At 43.3% G+C, this 23,994-nt stretch overlaps 1 protein-coding gene across 4 annotated transcripts in view; it reads left to right on the forward strand.

Moving 5' to 3' along the window:
• The window catches only part of LOC107317829 (glypican-5-like), a 319,637-nt gene that overhangs the window by 4,529 nt on the left and 291,114 nt on the right, over positions 1–23,994 (forward strand). For all 4 annotated transcript variants that reach the window (XM_015870947.2, XM_015870949.2, XM_015870944.2 and 1 more), the window contains exon 2: positions 14,505–14,666. In XM_015870947.2, coding sequence (XP_015726433.1) covers positions 14,505–14,666 — 162 coding nt within the window. The remainder of the gene's footprint in view (positions 1–14,504; positions 14,667–23,994) is intronic.

A 23,994-nucleotide genomic window follows, 5' to 3' on the forward strand; every position in this document is an offset into this window, starting at 1 on the left:
CCCTGTATTCTTCCCAGGTGACACAGCCTTGTTTCCAGAGCTTGTACACCCCTTTCTTCGCCCTCAGTTCTCTCAGCAGGTTCTTGCTGAGCCATGACGGTTTTCTACCTCTCCTGCCCACTTTCTTATTCAGGGGAATGGAGACCTCTTGTGCTGCCAGGAGGGCATTCTTGAAGAGCAGCCAGCTCTCCTCAACATCCTTGTCTTTGAGGGTAGCGTGCCAAGGGATCTTGGTCAGAATTCCATTGAGTAGCTTGAAGTCTGCTCTTCTAAAGTTCAGCGTCCTGGTCCTGGTCTTTGCCAGACCCACATCGCTTGAGATCACAAACTCAACCAGGGCATGGTCGCTGGAGCCCAGGCAGCCTCCAACCTTGACACCTTTGATGATCTCCTCAGCGTTGGTGAGCAGCAGGTCCAGCAGCGCTTCACCTCTGGTCGGTCTGTCCAATACCTGAACCAGAAAGCTATCATCAATGGATTCCAAGAGCCTTCTGGAGCTCTTGCAGCTCGCCATGTGGCCATAAGCAATTGTATGGTGCTGGTGATCTTCATTTTCTCTTTGCATAAAACAGTGATGATCATGTGCAGCTGGAAAGTTGTCTGTGACTAAGGGGACCTTCCTTGGTTTGTGGCAAGAGAAGATGAGCAGGAATGGCATTCTGAGGCTTGAATCTTGCTACTGTTCTCATGCTGATGGAGAAATCAGATTGCAGTTGGAGAGCTACATGTGAAAGAGGTAAAACAAGGCTTTTAATCTACTGTGTTGTGCTCTTTCCTGAGCTCTTCCTGGAAGAAATTCTCAAAACTTTTGTAGAACATATAAAAGACTGTAATCAAACTCTAGTATTAGGAATAAAGTGTGGGGGAAACCATGCTCTGCTCTGGAGGAAAGGTAGAGATGCTGTGATGCCTCAAAGATGGCTTTACTGCATTCCCTGTGTCATACTGAACTTTCTTGTCAAATAATGAGCTCTCAGGAGATAAATGGCAGGAGTGAAGGTGAGGGAGGGCAATATCCTTTTAAATTTTAGCTCTCATGAAGAGGAAAAGGATTTTTGGAGCGTAATAGAGATAAGGAAAGTGTGTTGATCTTACCTGTTTGTTAGGTGTATTTAGCTCCGGCAAAGCTCCACTGTTATTGATGCCTCTTGTCAGGCAGCAGTGCCTCCTGCCTTACGCCCTCTTAATTTATTCAGTACCAAAGTGTTTTCCAGTGTTTCCACCTGGCAGCTGTTATCAGTGCATATATCTTATTCTGCCCCACCAGCCAGGGGTCATTTAAAAAAACTCATGACTAGCACATGCATTGGGTGCTCCTCTGTTCTCATCCGTCTACATGTTGAGTTTCTCAAGAAAACAGAACTTCTGCAGTCATGTTACCTGTTTACCAGGTATTTTCAGTCACAACAGTGTTGAAAGCCCTTGGCTAATTTTAAGCCAGTATTTATTGGCTAACTAATAAATCTGGCAGAAGTTAGTCTTATAGATTATTAATTCTTGTAATCTTCATGAAAGTCAGCAGCTTGATTGAGGAGAGGCTTTGCTTGCTGGATGGGGGGTCAGCAGGCTGGGGCTGGCTGGTGTATAGTTACTATCTCCTACAGGTGGTGCTTGTTTCACACTTAATAAAAGTAACTCTAGATACTGAAGAGTTTGTAGCCTGCACACTCTGGTGTTGTTAGTGTGGCTACAGTTCTGAAGTCACCCATTAGAGGATCATCCTGGGTGCCAGCTTCATGGGGCCTGCCCTCATTGCACAGGTCTGAACAGCAGGCCTTGAACCAGAGCTGACCTGCAGATGAATCTCATAACCCAGTGTCCAGTCATTAGTAAAATATTCATTAGCAAAATATGCATCTTGGACAAAATATCTCATTAGCAAGAGATGTAGCTTAGATAAAGCATTATGAGAATGTATTAACCTTTCCTTGTTTAGAAGCATGGTGTCAAGGCCTACAAGTACACAAACTTCCTTGGTTCCTCCTTGAGCCTTGGCCAGGCTTGAGATGGAATCCAAAGGCAGAATGAAAGCAGATGTTTCTGCCTAATTCTCATGTAAACTTACTTATTCAGCAGTATATAAGCTGGACCCACTTGCAGCAAAGTTAGAGCCCTCACCTGGGAGTGGATGCACTGTGCAGGACCTGCCTGATGTGTGATGGTAAAGCAGTAGGGCAACTGGTGATGTATCTTTCTTAATCACTATTGCTGTCCTCATGTAGTAACGGTTAGGTGCATTGCCTTGTTCTGTATTACTCTGGCTTAATTGCTTCACTTATTATTTCACTGTTTTAAACTTCAGATAAATGCACATCTTTAGCTTGGTGTCTGTGACCTTTGTGCTGGCGCTGATAAGTGGAATCCAGGTTTGCGGGCAGAATCCTGATCTCCTCCACAAAATGTATTTGAATGGGGAATGATTAGGACTCCTGTGTAAAAATCATCTGTTCTGTTCTTAAAGTGTGATGTGAACATGGTAATGGCCTCCCTGAAAGCTGTCACCTCCTGAAGAGAGCTCTTAGAGATGCTCAAGAGACTCCTCTTAAAATTCTCTTCCATAGTCTCACTAAAAGATGTGAGATTTTTACGTTTTAGTGAAATCTATTCCATTAACAAGTGTAGGACTAGAGAAGAAGAGTGCTTTGACATGGAGTGGAGAGGAAGCCCTAACAACAGGTGTTGCTGAGCATCAGATCTCCTTGGTCTGTCTAAAGGAGTTCATTTTCTGCCAGTGGAGTCTGTAACATAGTCTGTTTTTCTTGAACAAATGGTGAGTGTCTCAAGGGTAATTTGCTGCAAATAGCAAACAGGTTGATCAGGTAGAGGTATTGCTGCTTTGGCTGGGATTCAGATGAACAGTTTTTTGTGTCTTCCCCAGGACTGGAAATTGAGGTAATAAGCTCCTGGTTTTGTACTTTGATTGTTACAGGCTGAGCAAGCTGGGATGTTTTTGTGGCAGTTCCTAGGTGAACGTTTTGATGAGTGAGAATTATATGTTGACTCCAAGGATAAAGAGCTGCATTTATCCTGCCAAGGAACTAAGCCTGTGGTTCCAGAGAGTCTAGATAACTCAAAGCTGATGCTTACCACAATGCGTGGTATTCCAGACATGGGGCTGTAGTGAGCAATACCCTGTGAACCCTGGGTTGTATTACAGTGTAGCTGCACGTAGTCACTGGTTCTATTTATTTATGGGCTTTTTCCCTGGCACTGAGCACAGGGGTGGCTCCATACAGGCCCCATTCTGTCTCTTTTTCTTCTTGGCTAGTTATATGAGGAAAACTAGTCAAACATTTAAGTTGTAGAGAGAAAATTGGGGTGACTTCTGGTAAGCAAGAAGGATGTCTGTCACACATAAAAAGAGTTCTAGGACATCTTTACCCCCTGAATGATAATTTTCTTGTGGACTGCTGAAAGGACAGTTTGCTTTTCATGCTGCTTTAATGTTTAACAAAGAGTGTTGGCTCAGTTCTGAAGGGTAGATTTTGTCCTGCTTAGTGCTTCTTTACTTAGTACTGTCATCCAGCACCTTTAAATCAGCAGCACTTTTACATCAGCAGTTCTTACCTTGTGTATATACTGAATGTTTCATCGCAGAGGTGAACATGCATTAACAGTCTATATATTAAATCTTTTTTACTTTGTGAATAACTAAAGAAGAGTCCTAGATTCCTACCAGGAGCTCCGCTCCTTGGATGTGATGTACGAGTGAAACTGCATCTCAGCCTGTGGCAAAGCTTCCATCATGTATAAAAAAAGATCATGAGCTAGATCCATTTTTGAATATATCTGAAAATATCTCTCAGACTAACCATTTTAGAATGAGGGGGTCTGTACCATGCTTTATTTTTCCTGTCTTCTTCCTTTTTTTTTTTTTTTTTTTTCCCCTTCCTTATCACTCAGCTCTTTATTTCTGTGATCTCAGTGAGAACGCTGTAATTCCTCTCGTAAAGGTGCAGTGTTGAAACACATTTTGTTCACATCAGCGTTCTGTCAAAGTCACTCATAAACCTCATGCTTACTAGGTGTGAAATGCACTTCCTTATTGGTTCTGGAAAGTTTTTGCCCCATTAGAAAAAGCAACAAAAAGTCTTTGGTGGGAAGGGCAAATTTTCACCTATGTACTTGCCTGTGCATACTACATTCAGTAGCATGGATGAAGAGTATTCCTAGGAGGAATTTTTGGATAAGCACCGTCACATTAATGCTTAAAAAGAGTAGAATGGTTCAGATTTTTTAGAACAGGCAAATAAATAATCTTGTTTCCGTGAGGTTTAATTTTCTTTCAGAAAATATACCTATTGTGTCATAGCTGCTAGCTTGTGAAACATCCTTGGCATTACTTGTGCCTTTTTACAGTGGGAGATTTCCTTACGTGTTACACCTCTACCAGCTTTGTCACTCTCTGAGTAGCCTAAGATGATGCCAGCTGTGCCTCAGTTTTCCCCTCTTGTTGAGTGTGTCATGGTATTAGGGAGTTTAGCTGAAAGGCTGCCAACAAAAGGGGCAGGACTGCAGCTGGACATAGTATCAGTGAGATACTTCCACTTCTGCAGGCTGATTTCCCTGTAATTCTTTATGATAGGAAAAATGCTATAGTTTCTCTTGGTTTCTGAGTACTTGGAATTTGAACCTGAAAATCATTCTTCCCTCTTTTCTTCCAGACCAAGTCCCAGGGAGGAAGCAGTCTTTCTTGAGTCTCTGAGCAGTCACAGGCTGTAAACTGTGCTTATGGTGACAGCTATTGTGAGCAGAAAAAAAGTTATGCTTTTGAAGCCTGTGGCTCCTCTGGAGTAAGGATACTTCCATCATTAATCTTGTTGGGATTTTATAGCCCTCTTCAGGCTCAGACATCACCAGGAGTGTTAACCTGAAGCTGGTGATGACTGTAGCAAGACTCATGCCAGTGCTATTATCTTCCCTTCTCTCTGTTTCTTTTCTCAGTTGTCCATCTGTAATGCCCTCCTGGGAGCAATCTGTATGCAAAAAAATCTGAACTTATTTAGTGCCTCATAAAGCGTGAATCACTGTTCCCTTGCCAGATGGAAACCTCTAGTACTTGGTGGAAGTCTCTAAAACTCATATCTGTGAGCCTAGGAAAGAAAGTGTCCTCTGTGATTTGCATGACCATTTGGTCTAAGTGAGCAAGGAAGACTGGCTTTGTTACTCGGATCAACCTTTGCTGTAAATATCTTGAGAAGGAATCCAAAAGTCAGCAGGGAATTGACTCTTTTCCCTTGTAATCAAAGAGAGTCAAGGGAAGGAGCCAAGCGTTCCTACAATTTGAGTGGTTGGTTTGTTGTTTTTTTTTTCCCTCTGAAATCTCTGCGCAAAAGGCTGTAGTCATTCATTTTTTTTTAATGATCACCTCAAGATCTGGTTATTCTGAACTGCAGAGCCGTATAGGAACAAATGACCTGCCCTTAAAATATTAGTGACTGCTGAGAGCTGCCTCTGTAGCACCTTATCTGCCACTGAAATTGTGCTGTCTGTAAGTCTAATCAGAAAGTAGCTGAAAAATATCCTCCCCACGCCTAAGTTCCGCTTAACCAAAGGGCAGTACTAATGAAGAGGCATTAATGTGATAAGTGAAAGCCAAATTGGCATGATAATATTTGCTGTGTACATCAATAGAATAAATACATCAAAATGAGTAAAAGCTTTTATAAGGATTAATCATGAAAATGAACATAAACCTAAGGACCTGTGTAAAGCATGACTGTGTGAAATACATCCTGGAATAAAATGGATTTCTCTCTAAAAATGATCTTGCTTTTAGGCTATATAAAATGAGCTATAGTTCCCAAAGTCTTTGTAATTGAATCTTTCTCCCATGAAAGCATAAAATAGCACGATGAAGAGGCATATGTTTAGTAATATCTCAGGTAGATACTCATCAATTATAGTTCAGAACACAGCATCCGCTTCAAGGGGAAAACACAAATTTTGATAGATCAGAATAAATTTCCACACAGCAGCCAAGCCCATAACACAGAATTTATACCTGCTCTCTCAGTCTCGTGTCAGTGTGATCAGGTGTTATGGTTTTGCAATTTGGTTGGTGTTGGTATTCCACATCAGAACATCATGCCGAATAGCGGGAGTTAAGGGAACAAGTTTTTTTTCCTGTGGACTGCCTTAAATGGGCATGTGGGGAGGGACACCGGAAGGGAAGTGGGGAAGGGGATGGGGTTGCTGCCCCGGCTCCCTGCGAGGAGACAACGTGGTCGGAGCTTCCCGCCTTCCACAGCTCCATCGGTGAGATTTGGGACTTGGTATTCTCTTTGTTGAAACTCTCTTGTTGTTGTTTAGCGTTATTAGGTTATTAAACTGCCGTTCGTTCTCAGATCACATTTTTTCCTTCTCCTTCATTTTTTTTTTTTAGACCCAATCGCAATCTCCCTTCCCTTCCCCTCTCCTGGAGTGCACGTGGTCGGGCCGTGCCGCACCGCGCTGCTAGAGAAGGGAGGCACTTTTGTTCCTGCTCCCCTGGGTTTGTCCCCACTGTCACGGAGTGAGCTCTAGAGGGAACTCCGTGACATCAGGTATCGCTACTTAATATGGTAGGAGCATGGCAATACCTTTGAAGAGATGTTTACAAATTCTTGATCCATTCGCATAAAGGTAATTTCTAAGCAACGTGGGTGAATGTAATGAAGCTAAATATTTAACTAATTATTTTCTTAATGACAACGGTCTCTGCTCTGTTTGTTAGAAAGGCAACATGTCCAGAATGCTTTGTTATGGGTGTCTTTTGTCCATTTCTAGAGCTAAATGTTCTTTATAGCAGTATTGATACCCAGAAGTAGATGCTTGTTTGAACTGCTTTAACAATTCTGGACCTTACAGCCACTTTGTGGAAGAACATAAGAACAGGATTTATATCACCAGTTTAGGGTGTAAAATGAATCTCATGCTGAGAAGACTTTGCCAAGTCCATGTGGAGTCATACAGTCTAGTGATACCTGATGACAAGGAAAGTTGCATGGCTAATAAATGCAGTGTAATTAAATTCACTGCTCTGTGGTACTCTTCAGCAGATGCTGAGCTGCTTCTGGGTGGCTTATTACTAAACTGAAAGGCTTCTGCACTCCTGTAATAAGGTAACACCCCAAGACTCGCTATGGATTGAAGGTAATCTCTTTTGTACAGGGTGCTGCACAGACATGCCTGAGGCTTGCCGCAGCAGTCAGAAAGATGAATTTTTGAGTATGTGTGTATTGTGGACCACCTGGGGGCTGTAAGTCTGTCCAGCAACAAGTGCCTTTGCAGTATTTAGCAAACAATTTATAAAGGAGCAGTGACAACTTTCTCTTACAGATAAGCACTATGCACATGCTATTATGAGTATAAATTTTATTTTGCTATTTCTAGTTCAGTAGTTTTAAAGGATGGTTGTTAATTACATTCTTAGTGTACTCACGATTGCAGGATTAACAAATACATTTTTTACTTGTGATTTTTCAAGGCACTTATTCAAAGAATATAGAAAGCACTTGGTGGTGAAATTTTAAATCTCATGGATGATACCATTTAATAATGTGTCATGTAATGACTCAGAATTCTCAAGATCAAAATCATCATTAATCCAGATAACATCCTCAGGTTCTGTCTTGCATTTTGATAGCTAAAACATGAGAGTAAGACCCAGATGCAGCCAGGCAGTTGCGCAGGAACTTCACAGCTGTAGAAGACAGCTATTTTCCCCCAGAAGTTATTTTTAATCAGCCTTTCCCTCTGTTTAGTTGTTCTGTACCATATTCTTCCCTGTAGTGTTCTTATTGGGTTTCCATTAATACCACAGGTCAGTGTATGTAAGCATTTAAAGTACATATATATACATATGGATTTTTGGTTTTCTAATTACTTTGTTTGATTTCTGAGGTCATGGTCTTTCTACAGACCTCTCCATTGCACAGAATGTGTGACAGACACTGTGGAGGACCATTCTTTGAGAGTTTCACCCCAGCAAGGAGGTTTTGCTCTGCAGACTGCTGTCAAGTCCTTTTGAAACAAATGAGAGAAGAGTTTCAGAGAGCCATTTTCTGAATTATATCAGATAGGTTGTGGTAGTTTTGTGTGATGGCTAGTTAGATTGGATATTTCGGCAGATCCCTAGATGTTAATGGTTAAATATATTCATTGTTCCAACAAGGGTCCTATTCACAGGGGACTATTCTTGGCTCGTTATGCATGCATAATTTCCGTTAATGCTACTGGGGGTTAATTGTGCATAGTGGGGGGGAGGATGAACCTTCTGTTTACACAGTCATGTTTGCACTCAGAGAAGAGATTTTGTAACGTGAAGAATTGATTGTTTCCACAGATGCCTTTACTTTAAGGAGATTTAGATTCCTCATTTAAAGAGTGGATGAGAATGGGAGAAGGTGATGCTTGTATAACTTAGCTACCACCTCACACTGTACTTTGTCAGTAGTTAGGAGTATCACTGCTGTGCCATTTCTAGACAAGCCATATGAAAGTAGCTCAGCGCATGGAAATTCAGGGGTCTTATTTAGGTATAAAAATAACAACTCAGAATTTTTAGCTTCAGGCACAAAGCTTTTCCAACTTTTGACTCATGCTACTCAGGGTGACAAGATTATGTGATTTATATACAAAAAGGTATTTTCTGTAAAAAAAAAAACAATCAGATTAAAATTCCTCACTCTGTGGTGCACATCAAAGTCATGTAAAAGCCATAAAGAAACTAAGCAGTGCCTAAGGAAGCCTTTCAAGTTCAAGAAAGTGCTTGAACTACATAGGGTTTTGAATTGCTCTATTCTCAGACATGGGCTATGTGCTGGGCTAGCAGTTTTTTGTTTTGTTGCAGATCGTTTATGCATGTAGTCAAAGGGACCCTGACAAAGTCATTTTACTCTTGAAAAGGCTTCCCATTCACATTTACATGTTTACTTCCACTTTGTTCAGGTCTAAGCAGTGGAGTATTTGCATAGTCTTCCCTTTGTTCTCAGTAAATATAGAAAAAATAAGCAAGATTCCTACTGTGAAATTACAGCTGTACTCCTAACAGATCATAACGGCCAAGTCCTCACAAAAGGTGCAGCAACTTAGTGCCAAAGGAGCTGGTGTCTAGGAAAACTTGCCCTGGGTGTTTGTGTGCTAGAAACTGTGAATAGGGGGAAGGGAATCTGGTGAAAATGGGATGTAATTAGAAAAATACACTGCTGAGAGCGTCTGAAAGAGTAGTATAATAGAAAACAGTGCTGGAATGGTCCTGAACTGGTCATCTGGTCCATTCCTGCTAGCTGGAGCAGGGATTAGCTGTGTTTAAAGCAATATTAGATGATCACAACTTTTTTAGGTTGTTTATTCCAGTTCTTAATGCCAGGCTGAATGTGGCTCTGGGCTGCCTGGTCTGGTGGTCTGGGCATAGTAGGGGGAAGAAACCAGATGGTCGTTATGGTCCTCTTCAACCCAGGCCATTCTATGATACTATGATCTTACTGTATTGCTTTTTTTTTTTTTTTTCCTAATGCAAAACCTGATTCTCCTTTTCTGAAATACAGGGCTTTTCCTTCACATCCTGTTCTTACCACCTTCCTCCTTGCTTTAATGTTCACATATGGGAAAGCTACTTGGGCTTGTGCTGGTATGTAACAGTGTTCTATGTATCTGTACTGGTGATAGGGACAGAATAAAGCTTTTTTTGTTTGTCCTTCCAGTCTAGTTTTGGATACGTGTAGTAGTGAATGCATGTAGTCAAATGAGCTTTGTAACTGAATGTGCACTTGTTATTGGACAAAAACATCAGTCTAAAAGATAACTGCTTAAGACAAATGTGGTCTTAAGAGGCAGGCATTCTTTTATTGTGATGCTGGATGCATGGGGAAGTCACTCCACCTAACTGTGCATACCTGGCACAAAAGATCTTCAGCTTAAAAGGAGCTGGGGAGCTTGTAGAGAGGGCTTTAAGCTAGATATGAAGGGGGGAGGGGATAAAGCAAGTGTGCAAGAGTGGGCTTTTCTCATGCATGAAGTAGTTAGATGCAAGGGCTATCCTGCTTGGAAATAACTTCCTTTCTCATTTGATTTTGCCTCCTCCAATAAATGAGTTGTTTCTAATTGCTGAATTTTCCTCTAGCTGAGGCAGCAGCTATACCAAACAGGTGAGTCTCAAGACTGTCAAAGTGTGGGTTCCTGTTCAGCTGGGCCAGACTCAATGTAAGGTACTTTTTGCCTGATGAATCTTAGGGTTAATGAATGTATTTGTAACAGCATTAAAACACTGGGTTTTGGATTAGAACTTTGTTTGGAAATACTATTGAAAAGCTTGTCATAATATAAAAGAGTAAAAGCTATAGATTACACTAGGTTTAACTTCTGATAGTGCTTGTTCAGAAACATTGTGTGCAGTGGATGCTGTAAGCTCAGTTTATACAAATCAGGACTTTTTCATAAGTCGTGAAGGTACATTAGTTAGTATGCGCTAAGGATCTGGCTATACTGCTTTCCATGTATAGCTTTTACAATGTGTACAGCATTTTAAAAATGGTAGGGTATTTGGTATCTTCTTCCTGTTTTAAAGCACTGTTCGGTTGCATGGTCAGCCATCAAAATGAATGTATATTTAGCTTTTGTTATTGCTAAATTACAGCCCTCTCTTTGCTTTTGAGAACTAACACTAAAACTCAAATAGCTTTAAAGGTCGAAGTCTCTTTGACTTGCACCAAAATTCAGAGTCGAGCCCAAAAACTCTGCTGATTTAAAGCAAACAAAAGTAACCAAACACCACAACAGCCTCTGCAGCTGATGTCAGTAGAGGTGGCCCTATTAACACCAGGTAGGAGTCAGTAGTTTTATATGCTTTTGGCACTTGAATAATTTACTCTCATGACAAGGTGGTGATGCCTTTGGCTTGTTTAAGTGCTTTAGGGTTTCAGGAATTTTGAGTGGTGTTTGTTGTTACTTTCTAAAATGCTTATGGTGTAAGCTCCAGTGTAGTATAATTTTTCTTGCTCTAAGTATGACTTCTAAAAAAAAATTCCTGCAAAATACTTTATCCTGTTTTTAGTCATTGCTCCATTTTTCCAGATACCACAGAGTAGAAACAGATTAATAGATAATTGCACTATAGGTCAAGTGCAGGTGGAAGATGCCTTTTGTGCTTTCATTGAGGAAGAGTGGGATTGCTCCTGCTCTGTTCCTCTAAACCAGGGATTTTGTGTGATAAATTGGCATGCACTACTCTGTATTAGCCTGTAAGTTGTTCCTGCTGTACCTGTAGGAGCCCTGAACAAAGAGGTGGGTGGAAAGTCTGTCTCAAGCTGCAGGTGAAAGGCCTGTGATTCCTTGTGTCATAATGACTTTAGGGGAAGACCTGAGCTAAATGACCTGTGGAGATGTCTTCCAAACTGAATTATTTTATAGTGACACATAAAATAATGAGCAGCCTGCGGGAAAACAGTTATGAAAATGCTAGATAGCTATTACCAAAATCAGGCTTGAAATAATGCTGTTAAATTTTCTACCCTATTTCATATTTGTGAATGTTGCTTTCTGTCTTCTCTTTGGAGTACAGAATAGTTTTGCTCCTAAACCTGAAGAGGGAGTTTCCCATTAAGGTCTTCTCTCTGTTGATGATCAGCAGTGCTCATGAAATATGCCCCTTGGTCACCACTGAGTCTGTGTTCCTCACCACTTTTCTTTTTACTGGAAAGATAATGCAAAGCATTAAGATGAGTGATAAGATGAATTCATTTTAGTGTCGGTGTTATTAAAGACTTAAAGATAGAAATGATCAGTTCTAACTGAATCTCAGCACCCAGGTTGTTGTAGTACTGAAAGCTTGTATTAGGTTTCTATAATTGTGTTAGAAGTTATAGCCCCAGGCTAGTACTGAAGCAAGAGAAATGTAGTTTCTGTACAATACAATACTGCCCTGATAGTACTGTGAGGGGAGTGGGACTTGCTTTTTGCTGGTCTTTTAATGCTCCAGCACTGTCAGGGGCTTAGTTCTGTGTCTATTTGAGAGTGCCCTCTATAATCACTTTTGCTCTGGACCATCATAAAACTAATCTTTCAGCTCCTGGAGTGTTCATCTGAGGACATAGAGGGATGGGGAGTCCAAGGAGTGTGAGAATATCTCTGTACTTCTGGTTTTTTGGAAAGAGATGTGTGATGCCTTGATGCAAAAATCATCGATGGGTGCTGAACTGATAGCTGTGTGGATTCCTTGTGCATGTCCTGCAGGCATCAAGGGGCACTGTGCTTCAAACCATTCTGGTACAGGTCTGAGATTTACAAAGGCTTTCAAAGAAGACCTCAGAGGACTGCTGCAAGGGGAAATGTTCTGCATAACATCCTGGCATTGCAGAGGCTGAGTAATGCAAGCCCTCTGCTCTGACATTGTCTTAGTGGCTCAGCAGTCTGCACTATAATCTCACGTACACTCCATGCTGCCAGCTCAGAAGTAGTCCTTGTCTGACCTCTGGTTCCATGTGACAGAACCAACATATGCTCACAGGGCAAGCAGGAGTTAAAATCAGACCAAGAAGCTAATTTCAACGCAAACCAGCTTCTTTAACACACAAGAGCAGTAGAGCATGCTCAGTGGGTGGTGATGTACAGTCCTCCCACTGCTTTTCCAGCTGCCAGCATGATATAGTCACATCTTTCATAGAATCGCAAGGTTGGAAAGGACCTACAAGATCATCTAGTCCAACCATCCTCCCTCTACTGTACCTACAGAAAACCACTAAACTGTATCTCTTAGCTCCCTATCCAGATGCTTCTTGAGTGCTGCCAGGGATGGTGACTCCACCACCTCCCTGGGCAGCCATTCCAGTGCTGTGAGGTCTCCCCTGAGCCTCCTCTTCTCCAGGCTAAACAATCCCAGCTCCTTGAGCCGCTCCTCATAAGACTTGTGCTCCAGACCCCTCAAAAGTTTTGTTGCCCTTCTCTGGACATGTTCCAGGGCCTCAGTGTCTTTCCTGTAGTAAGGAGCCCAAAACTGAACACAGTACTTGAGATGTGGCCTCACCAGATCTGAGTACAGAGAGATGATCTCTGCTCCTGCTGGCCACACTATTTCTTACACAGGCCAGGATGCCGTTGGCCTTTTTGGCCACCTGGGCACACCGTCGGCTCATGTTCAGCCGAGCATCGACCAACACCCCCAGGTCCCTTTCCTCTTCACAGTCATGCAGCCTCTCCGCCCCAAGCCTAGAATGCTGCATGGGGGTATTGTGGCCAAAGTGCAGGACCCGGCACTTGGCCTTGTTGAACCTCATCCCATTAAACGTCAGCCCAGTGATTCAGCCTATCCAGATCCCTTTGGAGGGCCTCCCTACCCTCGGGCAGATCAACACCACCTCCCAGCTTGGTGCACTCAATTCCCTCATCCAGGTCATCAATGAAGATGTTAAACAAGATGGGCCCTAGTACCGTCCCCTGGGGGACACCACTTGTGATGGGTCACCAGCCAGACTTAACTCCATTAACCACTACCCTCTGGGCACGACCCTCCAGCCAGTTCCTTACCCAAAGAAGGGTATACCTGTCTAGGCCATGGGCAGCCAGTTTCCTCAGGAGAATACTGTGAGAAACCGTGTCAAAGGCCTTGCTGAAGTCCAGGCAGACTACATCAGCAGCATTACCCTCATCTACCAGCCTGGTTACCCAATCATAGAAGGAGATGATATTGGTTAAGCACAACCTGCCTTTCATGAATTCATGCTGGCTAGGCCTGATCCCCTGGATGCCACACACATGCCATGTAATCTCTCCCAAGATGATTTGCTCCATAACTTTCCCCAGTACCAAGGTCAGGCTGACAGGCCTGTAGTTCCCTGGGTTCTTACTACCCTTCTTGTAGATGGGAATCACATCGGCAAGCCTCCAATCCTCTGGGACCTCTCCAGTTAACCAGGAGCGCTGGTAGATGGCAGAGAGCAGCTCAGCAATCACCCGAGTCAGCTCCCTCAGCACCCGAGGGTGGAGCCCGTCTGGTCCCATGGACTTGTGACAGTCCAGGTGGAGGAGGAGCTCTTTAACTGTCTCCACCAGCAACTTGGCTTGTGTGGGCAGACTTACCATTCCTATTCATACAATTACTTCTTAAACTGATGCAAGTCTACCTCCAGAACAGTATCTTGAGTCACTACAGTCTGACACGACCTTTTTTTACTTAATGAACTGAAATAAAAATGTAGGTTTATTGAAATATTTCACTTTTGGTTTTGACTTCTTTTTCCATAAACTAGCTGTGCTTTCGAGTGAGGTGGAAGGAATGTTTTCAGATCAAACATGATGTTTTTAGCAGCTATTCTTTTCGGCAAGGTCAATTTATTGAAGCTCCTCTGTGTGGTTTCATTCTCAGTTCACCTGATCCTGACTCTGAGCACATCTTATTGTTGTCTCCTTGCATTGTATTTAGGCGGTTTTATACTTAATGTGTTTTGCTGGAAATTTTTTAACTTGGCTGTTGCTTTCATGTTAGGAAGCATTTGTTTTAATGGTGCTTGTTCCCTTTCTTTTAATAGAGTCAGATTTACAGATCTGTCAAGATAGAGCACCAACATGCTGCACCAAAAAAATGGAAGAGAGCTACCAGGCAGCTGTTCGAAGAGAGAGGATGCAGAGTATCCAGGCACTGAATTTTGAACTGAAGTACATGATTGCTGGCCACACCACAGCTTTTCAAGGTAGGAACTTTTGGGGTAGTCCAGTCCCATGATGAACAGCTTGTACAATCATCCTGTACAGATGAAAGAAAAGCTGTTTTTGTTCTTCATTTTCATTGCATTGCATATTGTAGTCACTGGCTTCTTGTTTACTTCCCTTCTCTTTAATGATCTTGCCTTATGGGAAAATGTGAGGGCATCAATTCTTGACTGCCAAATTTCAGTATCTGCCTAAATCTAATTAGGAATAGAATGGCCCTTATTTCTGAAATAATTTTAAAAAAAGTTTTGTGTGGGTTTTTCAAGGCATTTTCAATGTCATTTAAGTGCCTGATAGTTGTTTATGTCTTTTGATATTCTTACATTGTCAAACTATTTACAGGTGTAGGAAGTTAAATTGAAATTTAATTTTGAAGCTGAAGAACGAGTGCTCTAACTGATGTGTGTCACGGGGTCATCCCTGGATATCAGCCCATAACAGGGGGGCACAGGCCCCGGGAAAAAAAAAGGAAAGAAATGAGAGACAAAGGAGCGAAGGAAAAAAAATGAAGGTGTTTTCCAGGCCATACACTCCGGGACTGGGGGAAGGGCAGAGAGAGAGCAGATCGTTTTAACAGTGGCAACGATCTGAGGAGGAGTGGGAATTTACTAAATGTAAGCAAATCAAACAAAAAGATAGAGAAAAGAGTACCCGAAGTAGGAGTCAAACCACGACAGTTCAAGGGCGGCACGTGCTTTGCTCCGCGGTGAGCTGAGATGGCCAGAGGCAGAGAGTGGCTGGGGTCCAGTCTGAAGTCTCCCCACCTTTCTCTTCATGCCAGGTCCTCTGGGGATGCTGCCCCACCCCTCTGGGAGCCCCAAATGCCCCAAATGGTGGTCACACAAAACCAGAACATGAACTCTTTAACTGCCACTGTTCTGCATGGTGTTCTGATGTGGAATACTGACAACAGAAATCACAAAACCACAACATTCCACCCCTTATTCCACATCACCACATCATGCTTAACATATATCTGTATAGGAACAAACAATAATTGTGTTACATATGCACATATCTGAACAAACAATAATTAACATGTGTTGCATATACAGACTTTTATATATTTACATATATATACATGGAATCACTGACTGCAATCCCCAAGCATCAGATTCCCTTGTGGTACACACTGGACCTCCCATTTTTCTCCATCAGCCATGAAGTTGTCCCAGGTCCCTGTGCAAAAACATTTCTACACAGAGGTTTGCCCTTTCCAGAAGCTGGAAGAACCCAAACTGCTTTTCCTAACATGTTCTTTACATGTACTACAGGGACCTTATCTCCCTCTGCAGTATGTAGGGAGCTGGATTGTGTAGGACCATCTCGATTAACCGATCCTCTGGTGCTGACGAGCCAGGTGGCATCTACCAAATGCTTCTCCCAGTGCTTAAATGTTCCACCACCCGTTGTTTTCAACATGGTTTTTAACAACCCATTGTAGCATTTGATCTTACCAGAGGCTGGTGCATGGTAGGGGATGCCATGATCTTTGGCCCAAGTATTTACAAGAGAATTTTTGAAATGAGTCCATTATCAGACACAATTCTTTCTGGGTTGTCATGTCACCTCAGGACTTGTTTCTTCAGACCCAATATGGTGTTTTGGGCGGTAGCATGGGGTACTGCATATGTTTCAAGCCACGCAGTAGTTGCCTCCACCATGGTAAACACATAACGCTTACCACTGTGAGATCATGGCAAGGTGATAAAATCAACCTGCCACGCTTCCCCATATTTATCTTTTTGCCATTGCCCTTCCTCCCAGAGAGTTTCATCCTCCTGGCTTGTTTAATCATGGCACATGTGTCACAGTCATGAATAACCTGTGCAATAGCATCCACAGTTACCATAGGGTTAGGTTATATATATGTTGTGTCTCTTTCTTGATAGCCTGAGCTCTCATAGGCCATTGAGCTAGAAATAACTCCTTCTTGTTCTGCTAGTGCAAGTCTATTTCAGCCACCTCAATTCTGGCAGCTCGATCCACCTGATTGTTGTTTTGTTGTTCTTCAGTAGCCCTATTTTTGGGCACATGAGCATCTACATGACGCACCTTTATAACGATATTTTTTGTTCAGGCAGCAATGTCTTTCCACAGTTCAGCAGATCAAATAGGTTTACCCATCCACTGCCAGTTATTTTGCTCCCACTGCTGTAACCATCACTATAAGGCATTTGCCACCATCCATGAATCAGTATAAAGATGAAGCATTGGCCACCTCTCCCATTCAGCAACATCTAAGGCCAGCTGGACAGCCTTTACCTCTGTGAACTGGCTTGATTCTCCTTTTCCTTCATTGATCTCTGCAACCTGTCGTGTGGGGCTCCACACAGCAGCTTTCCGTCTGTGATGCTTCCCCACAATATGACATGATCCATCCATGGAAAATTTCATTTTCTGGTAGTTCGTTGTATGGTGGGACCTCTTTAGCACGTTACACCTCTTCTGCCGGTAATTTTTACCTTCAGGCCAATCCACGATTACCTCTAGGATTCCTGGACCGCTGAGGTTCCTCATCGGTGCTCATGTAATCAATGCTGTCCACTTACTCCAGGTGGCATCAGTAGCATGATGGGTGGAGGGGCCCTTTCCTTTGAATGTCCAGTTCAGCACTGGCAGTCGAGGTGCCAGAAGGAGCTGCGTTTCAGTGCCAATTACTTCAGAAGCAGCCCGAACCACCTCATATGCTGCTAGGATCTCCCTTTCAGGTGGGGTGTAGCCCTCTTCCATTGCCCTATGTGCTGTACTCCAAAATCCCAGGGATCGGCCTCGGGTCTCTCCTGTGGCTCTTTGCCACAGACTCCAGGTGGGACCTTTCTCTCCAGCAGCAGTATAGAGGATGTTCATTACATTCTGTCCCATCCATACTGGCCCTAGGGCCATGGCACAGGCCATCTCCTGTTTAATCTGTTCAAAAGCCTGCTGCTGCTCAGGGCCCCATGCAAAACTGTTCTTCTTTCATGTCGCCTGATAGAGGGGGCTCACTATGAGGCTGTAGTTTGGAACATGCATTCTCCAAAAGCCCACTACACCCAGAAAAGACTGTCTCTTTCTTGCTAGTGGGAGGAGACATAGTGGTGATTTTGTTGATCACATCTCCTTGGATGTGACAAAGCCCATCTTGTCATTTTACTCCTAGGTACTGAATCTCCTGGGCAGGTCCCTTCACATTGTTTCGCTTAATAGTGAAACTGGCACACAGAAGAATTTGAATTGTTTGCTCTCCTTTCTTATAGATTTCCTCTCCTGTATCACCCTACACAATAACGTCACTGATGTACTGCAGGTGCTTGGGAGCACTGTCCTGTTCCAATATGTTTTGGATCAGCCCATGGCTAATGTGTTTCCCATCCTGGGGCAAATGGTTCCATGTGCACTGAACACCCCTCCAGGTGAAGGCAAACTGTGGCCTACAGTCTGTGGCCAAAGGAATGGAAAAGAATGCATTGGCAGTGTCAGTGGTGGCGTACCATTTGGCTGATTTCAAGTCCAGTTCGTACTGGAGTTCTAACATATCTGGCACAGCAGTGCTCAGTGGGGGTGTGACCTCATTCAGGCTGTGGTAATCTGCCCTCAGCCTCCATTCTCCACTGCCTTTATGCACCGGCCATTTGGGGCTGTTAAATGGTGAGTGGGTTTTGCCAATCACCTCCTGACTCTCTAGCTGACAAATCTGCTTGTGAATGGGGAGCAAGGCATCCCCCTTGATGTGGTACTGCCATCTGTGCACCATTTTCCTAGCAGTTGTTACATGCTGCTCTTTTACCTGTAGTAACTCCACAGCAGACGGATCTTCTGACAGGCCAGACAAGACAGACAGCTGCTTAATATTGTCTTTATCTACAGCAGCTATTCCAGAACCCCATTGGTATCCCTTAGGGTCCTTGAAATGCCCCCTTTTAAGATAATCTATACCGACTTTGCATGGAGTCCCCTGTTCAGTCACTATAGGATGCTTCTGCCAGTTTTTACTGGTGAGGGTTATTTCTGCCTCCAGGACAGCCCCCAGTCACTCTAGAAATATAAATCAGTTCTGTCCCTTTATAACTTGAGGGCATCAAAGTGCACGGGGCACCAGTGTCTACCAGTGCTTTATATTCCTGTGGTTCTGATGTACCAGGCCATTGAATCCACACAGTCCAATACACTCTATTATCCCCTTCCCTCCCCTGGCTGAGTGCAGGATCCTGGGGATACCGCCCATCCACTCTCCTCCGGGATCCCAAAATGACTCAAAAGGCGGTAACAAAGAACAAGAACATTAACTCTTTAACTCCCACTGTTCTGTGTAATGTTCTGATGAGGAATACCAACAACAAAAATCACAAAAACACAACAATGTGTCAAATGAAAACACAGTTTTCTTTGCTTTTTAAAGTGTTTCACTACCTAACAGGTCACATGTAGGGACCCGTTTTCTGGGATTATGGCTGCAGTGTTGAATGTGAATACATGGAGGATTCTGCAGTGAAAGTCAGTTCTCATAATTCATGATGTTGTCAAAGATGTTTGCTCTAACATGTTGATACAGCTTTGTGTAGTTTCTTCAAACCATTATTGTACTATTTAAGGGAGGGAAGTGATTGTGTAGAATTGTGCATTATAAACTGTTGTGCACCAGACTTTCTCTAGAAAGGCATTTAAGGATAGGCTGTGAATGTTAAATGAGAGCGATGAATCCAGCTTGCTGACTTCTATGGGACTAATGTGTTTAATTTTGTCTTACTACTATGCTATATTTAGTACTGAGCACCTTCATGGAATGGGTTTTGAAAGCAAGCCTGTAGTTACTAAAATACAAAGTTTTGAGGTCTGTATGATTAAGTTGTTTCAAGGCATTTATTTTATCAAATAGTAGATTTTTTTTTCGGTCTACTTCTTTTCCACTTGTAAAATGCTATTTAAAAAATAGCATTTGTCAGTGAATGAAAGATAGCATATTGTAGTGGAAATGCCAAGTCACGGCCTGAAGCAGTGTTTGAGCACCTGATGGTTGGCAAGGCCAACCCAGGGGAGCTCAGGTGTACGCAGTATATTGAGTGGCTGGAGCCAGGATGCGTCCCATCACAGCCCTCATTTAAGGGCTAGCAGTGGATGCAAGGGCATCTTTTCATAGTATCATAGTGTCATAGTCTTGTGCGGGTTGGAAGGGACCTTAGAGATCATCGAGTCCAACCCCCCAGATTTGAGCCTCTGTGTAGCAGAGCGGCACTTCTACCACTTGCGCCACAGGGGGTAATCATTTAACGTACCTCTCGGTCGGGGCGGAGCACCTTGCATGGAAATGGGTTTTGAAAGGCAAGCCTGTAGTTATTACTTCGAAATACAATAAAGTTTTGAGGTCTGATGATTAAAGTTTATATATATAACAATTTCGGCGGTATGGCATCGTTATTTTATCAAATAGTAGATTTTGGTTTTTTCGGGTCTGCACTCTGTTCCACTTGTTAAATATGCCTATCTTAATCAAAAAATAGTCAATTTGGTCAGTGAATGAAAAGATATGCATATTAGTAGTGGAAATGCCAAAGTCACGAGCCTGACAGCAAGTGTTTGAGACAACCTGATGGTTGGCAAGCGCCAACCCAGGGGGAAAGCTCAGGTTTGACAGCGAGTATATTGAGATGGCTGGACGCCAGGAGATGCGTCCCATCAACAGCCTCATTTGTAAGGGCTAGCAGTGGATGCAAGGGCATCTTTCATAGTATCATAGTGTCATAGTCCTTCGGTGCGGCCGTTGGAAGGGACCTTAGAGATCATATCGAGCTCCGAAACCCCTCCCCAGATCGTTGAGCCTTCTGTTCGGAGCAGAGCGGCCCTCATCTAACCCCACTTGCGCCGTGTTCACGCAGGGGGGTGATTCGAACCCGTGGCCCTCGGTGTTGCAAGGCCGGCATTCCTACCGCACCTATCAGGCGCCACCGGGGCACACGTGGGTTTTTGTGGCAAATCATGCACATCTTTTGCTGGAGATCTTGTGTAAGAACTTGGAGTGCCTTGGTAAAGTTTAGGCAATGTCTGTCATTTACTGGTATTTGGCTGGCTGCCTATGATTGGCTCGACTCTTTACTACTTGTGCGTATGTACCAGACTTTGCCACCTCTCGCCTATAAATACGTTTGCTTTATCGCATCTGCACATATTATCTGAAAGTTCAGATCAAGTAAAAATTGCTCATACGTCCACGTACTGCCGATGTTAATATATTAAGACGATGTGCAAATAGCACAGGTTGCCCAATAAAAAAAATACCTCTGCTTTTACATAAATGCACAGACAATCACAGGATGACACCCGGGAGGTTGAGAAAAAGGGACGATCAAAGGTCATGTTAATTTCCACCCCAGCTGCCTGGCAGGGCCACCAAACCTACACCTTTAACTGGATCAGGTTCCCCGGGGCCCTTTCCAATCTGGTCTTGAAACCTCCAAGGATGGGGCATCGATCCACTGAACCTCTCCTGTGTGTCAACCCTTGTTCCAGGGCCTAACACCACTCCTCCTAGTTAAGAAACAATTCCCTCCTAAACATCCAACCTAATCTTCCCTCTTTTAACTTAAAATAAACCAATTATCCCCTAGTCCTGCTTCCATTGTCAGCCAACTTTCAGAAGAGTTTACATCCCCCACTTCCTGGGGAAGTAAGATTCACCTTCAGGTATTGAAACGGCTGCAATGAAGTCAACGGCCCATGCACAGACCTTCTCCTTCTCCAAGGTCTTGAACGAAACCAACTCCCTCAGCCCCTAGCTCCTCATAGGGAAGGTGCATCCAGCCCCTGATCAAGTCCTTATGTGGCGAGCTCCCTCTGGACCTTTCCCAAAATACACTCCCATGTCTTTTTGTACCTGAGCGGTCCACCTGGACACAGTAATCTCTCCCAGCATGGGGCCTCACAAGAGCACGCAGTCACGAGAGAGCCCGACAAGTCGCATCCCTATCCCTGCTGGACCCACCTCTCCTGATTGGAGCCCAGGATCCCATTTGCTTCCGGGCTGCCAGAGCCACACTGCTGGCTTCATGTCTCAAGTTATATCATCACAATCATCAGGACCCACCCAGCGTCTTTCTCTTGCCGAGCTGCTTCTTCAAGGACCGCACTCCTCAGCCTGCTACCAGGTGCCTGGGGTTCTTGCCGGCCACAGTGTTCAAAAACCTTGCACTTTGCCAAGTGTTGAACCATACATTAGGTTCACCCGAGCCCAGCTTTCCCAGCCTGTCAAGGTCCCTTCTGAAATGGCATCCGTCTTATTCCTCCACCCGTTAATCGACTAGACACCACTCAGCTTGGTGTTGTCATCACCGGCAAACTTGACTGAGGGTGACAACTCAATCCTAATGCATCTGATTGTCATTTAATAAAAGATGTTAATGTGAACGACACACTCAGGTGCTCGAAAGACAGACCCACTGTGAGGGTTATCTTAACTTGCTCACACATGTATTTACCTGGGCCTCCACCTGGACATAGAGCCACTTGACCACCACCCACTTCCGATCTGACGCTTTCAACCAAATTCGACTTATTCCACTCTGTTGTCCACTATCCATCAAATTCCACTTTACCTCCATATTGCGAGAATGAGGTCATGTGATGGGGAAGCCATGTCAAACGAGAGCCCTTGCTCCAGGCTCCAGGTAAGAATGAACATCGTCACCAAATTACAACCTTTGAGTCAACGCATGAGCACCAGGTCACTCTAATAATAAGCCACAATCGATGGAGCATAGGCAGGCACAAGATTAGATATATTAAGACAATAGCTATTTTGGAGTTGCTTGCTTGACTTATTTTTTCTGTTTCTGTTGATATCCTCTTATGAGTGAAACCAAATATCCGGCATCTATTTGCGCCTTTATTCTTTTACAGTCAGATTTCAAAAAGTTTTAGTAACACCCATGAATCATAAATTTGATTAAGAAGGGCTTCTTTCAGAGAGAGTGACTGATTATAAGTGAAAGGAAGCTCCTTGTGTGTGGAAAAGTTGTCCTTGCTGCGATTGTTAGAATGTATATAGTGTGACGTTTGTATCAAAGTGGATCTTATGATTACTGATATACGACAGACTATACAAGAGAAAGCGATCATTATGAAATAGATTTCGACCTGCCCAGCCCCCTTAGGTCAAGCCGGTGGCTGTATTAGTGGTCCCATTGCTGAAGAAGCCTTTTGATGAAATGAAAGTAGTAGCTAGGCACTTCAGACAGTTAAAATTACGAGTATGCCCTGAAAGTGGGAAAATAGGTGGTTTGTAGATTTTTGCAGATATATGTTCTGGACTTACTTCTTTTTCATGTCACACACTCACTTGTTAGAATTGTTAGAGCATATCTACAAAAAATGTACAGCATATTGAGCTTCTGAATTTGCAATGAGGTAGTGTGTCACTTAGAACTCATCATATAAATTACAACGTACGTTTATTAAAAATCCGTCATAGTTCTGATACAATGTACGAACATGATAGTGAGACCATGCATGTCACATGGGTTTACTTCAGCATTTTACCTTGCCCGTGAGACAGGGGAAGCCACCCCTCGTGGCCCCGCCCCCACGGGCCGCGAGAAAGGATGGGGGAAAGGGACATGGGAAATAAAAACAGCGAACTCTACGCGAATGGAGAAACTTATTTTACTAAATATGATATATCGAAATACAAGAACACAATATAATATAATTGAAGGCCAACAAAGTCGAACGAAACAGAGAGAAGAGAGAGAGAGTCCCCAAAAAACCGAGAAGGCCTACTGTGAACTCTAGGCGACACGGCTGGAAAGCTTCCGCACTCCCGACGAAGTCCGAGAGAAAGAAAGGAGGGCACTCCAGCCTGGGAACGAGATTATACAGCGTCCTGGTCCCGTGACTTATCATTACCCCTGTTGTTCTCTGGGATATGTAGTCTTCTTCTGTGGACTGCACATTCAATAGAAGTATCGCATACTTTACATGATGTTATGATGTGGAATACTGATAGCAAAATTACAAAATTACAAAACCATGACAGATGCTTAATGAGAGGGAAAATTTTTGCACTAAATAAACTTTGTATTTTTGGTCTGTTTTGGTTTGTCTTCATGTTTCCCACAACAATGGGTACTCATTTGGACTTTGGAAAAAAGCACTTTTTTGTTTGTTTGTTTGTACACGGTGGTGTTTACTTGTATGGTTTTTGTGCACAAAGCTTTCTTCTGTGGATGTGCATACACACGACTCTTGCAGTGTTAGAAACACACCTCTAGTAGTATTGGCGTAGTCAAAGCAAAGCACTAGTTAGTTCTCTTAACTGCTTTTTATACAAACATTGTA

Source organism: Coturnix japonica, chromosome 9, assembly GCF_001577835.2.
Source record: "Coturnix japonica isolate 7356 chromosome 9, Coturnix japonica 2.1, whole genome shotgun sequence".
Classification (NCBI taxonomy): Eukaryota; Metazoa; Chordata; class Aves; order Galliformes; family Phasianidae; genus Coturnix; species Coturnix japonica.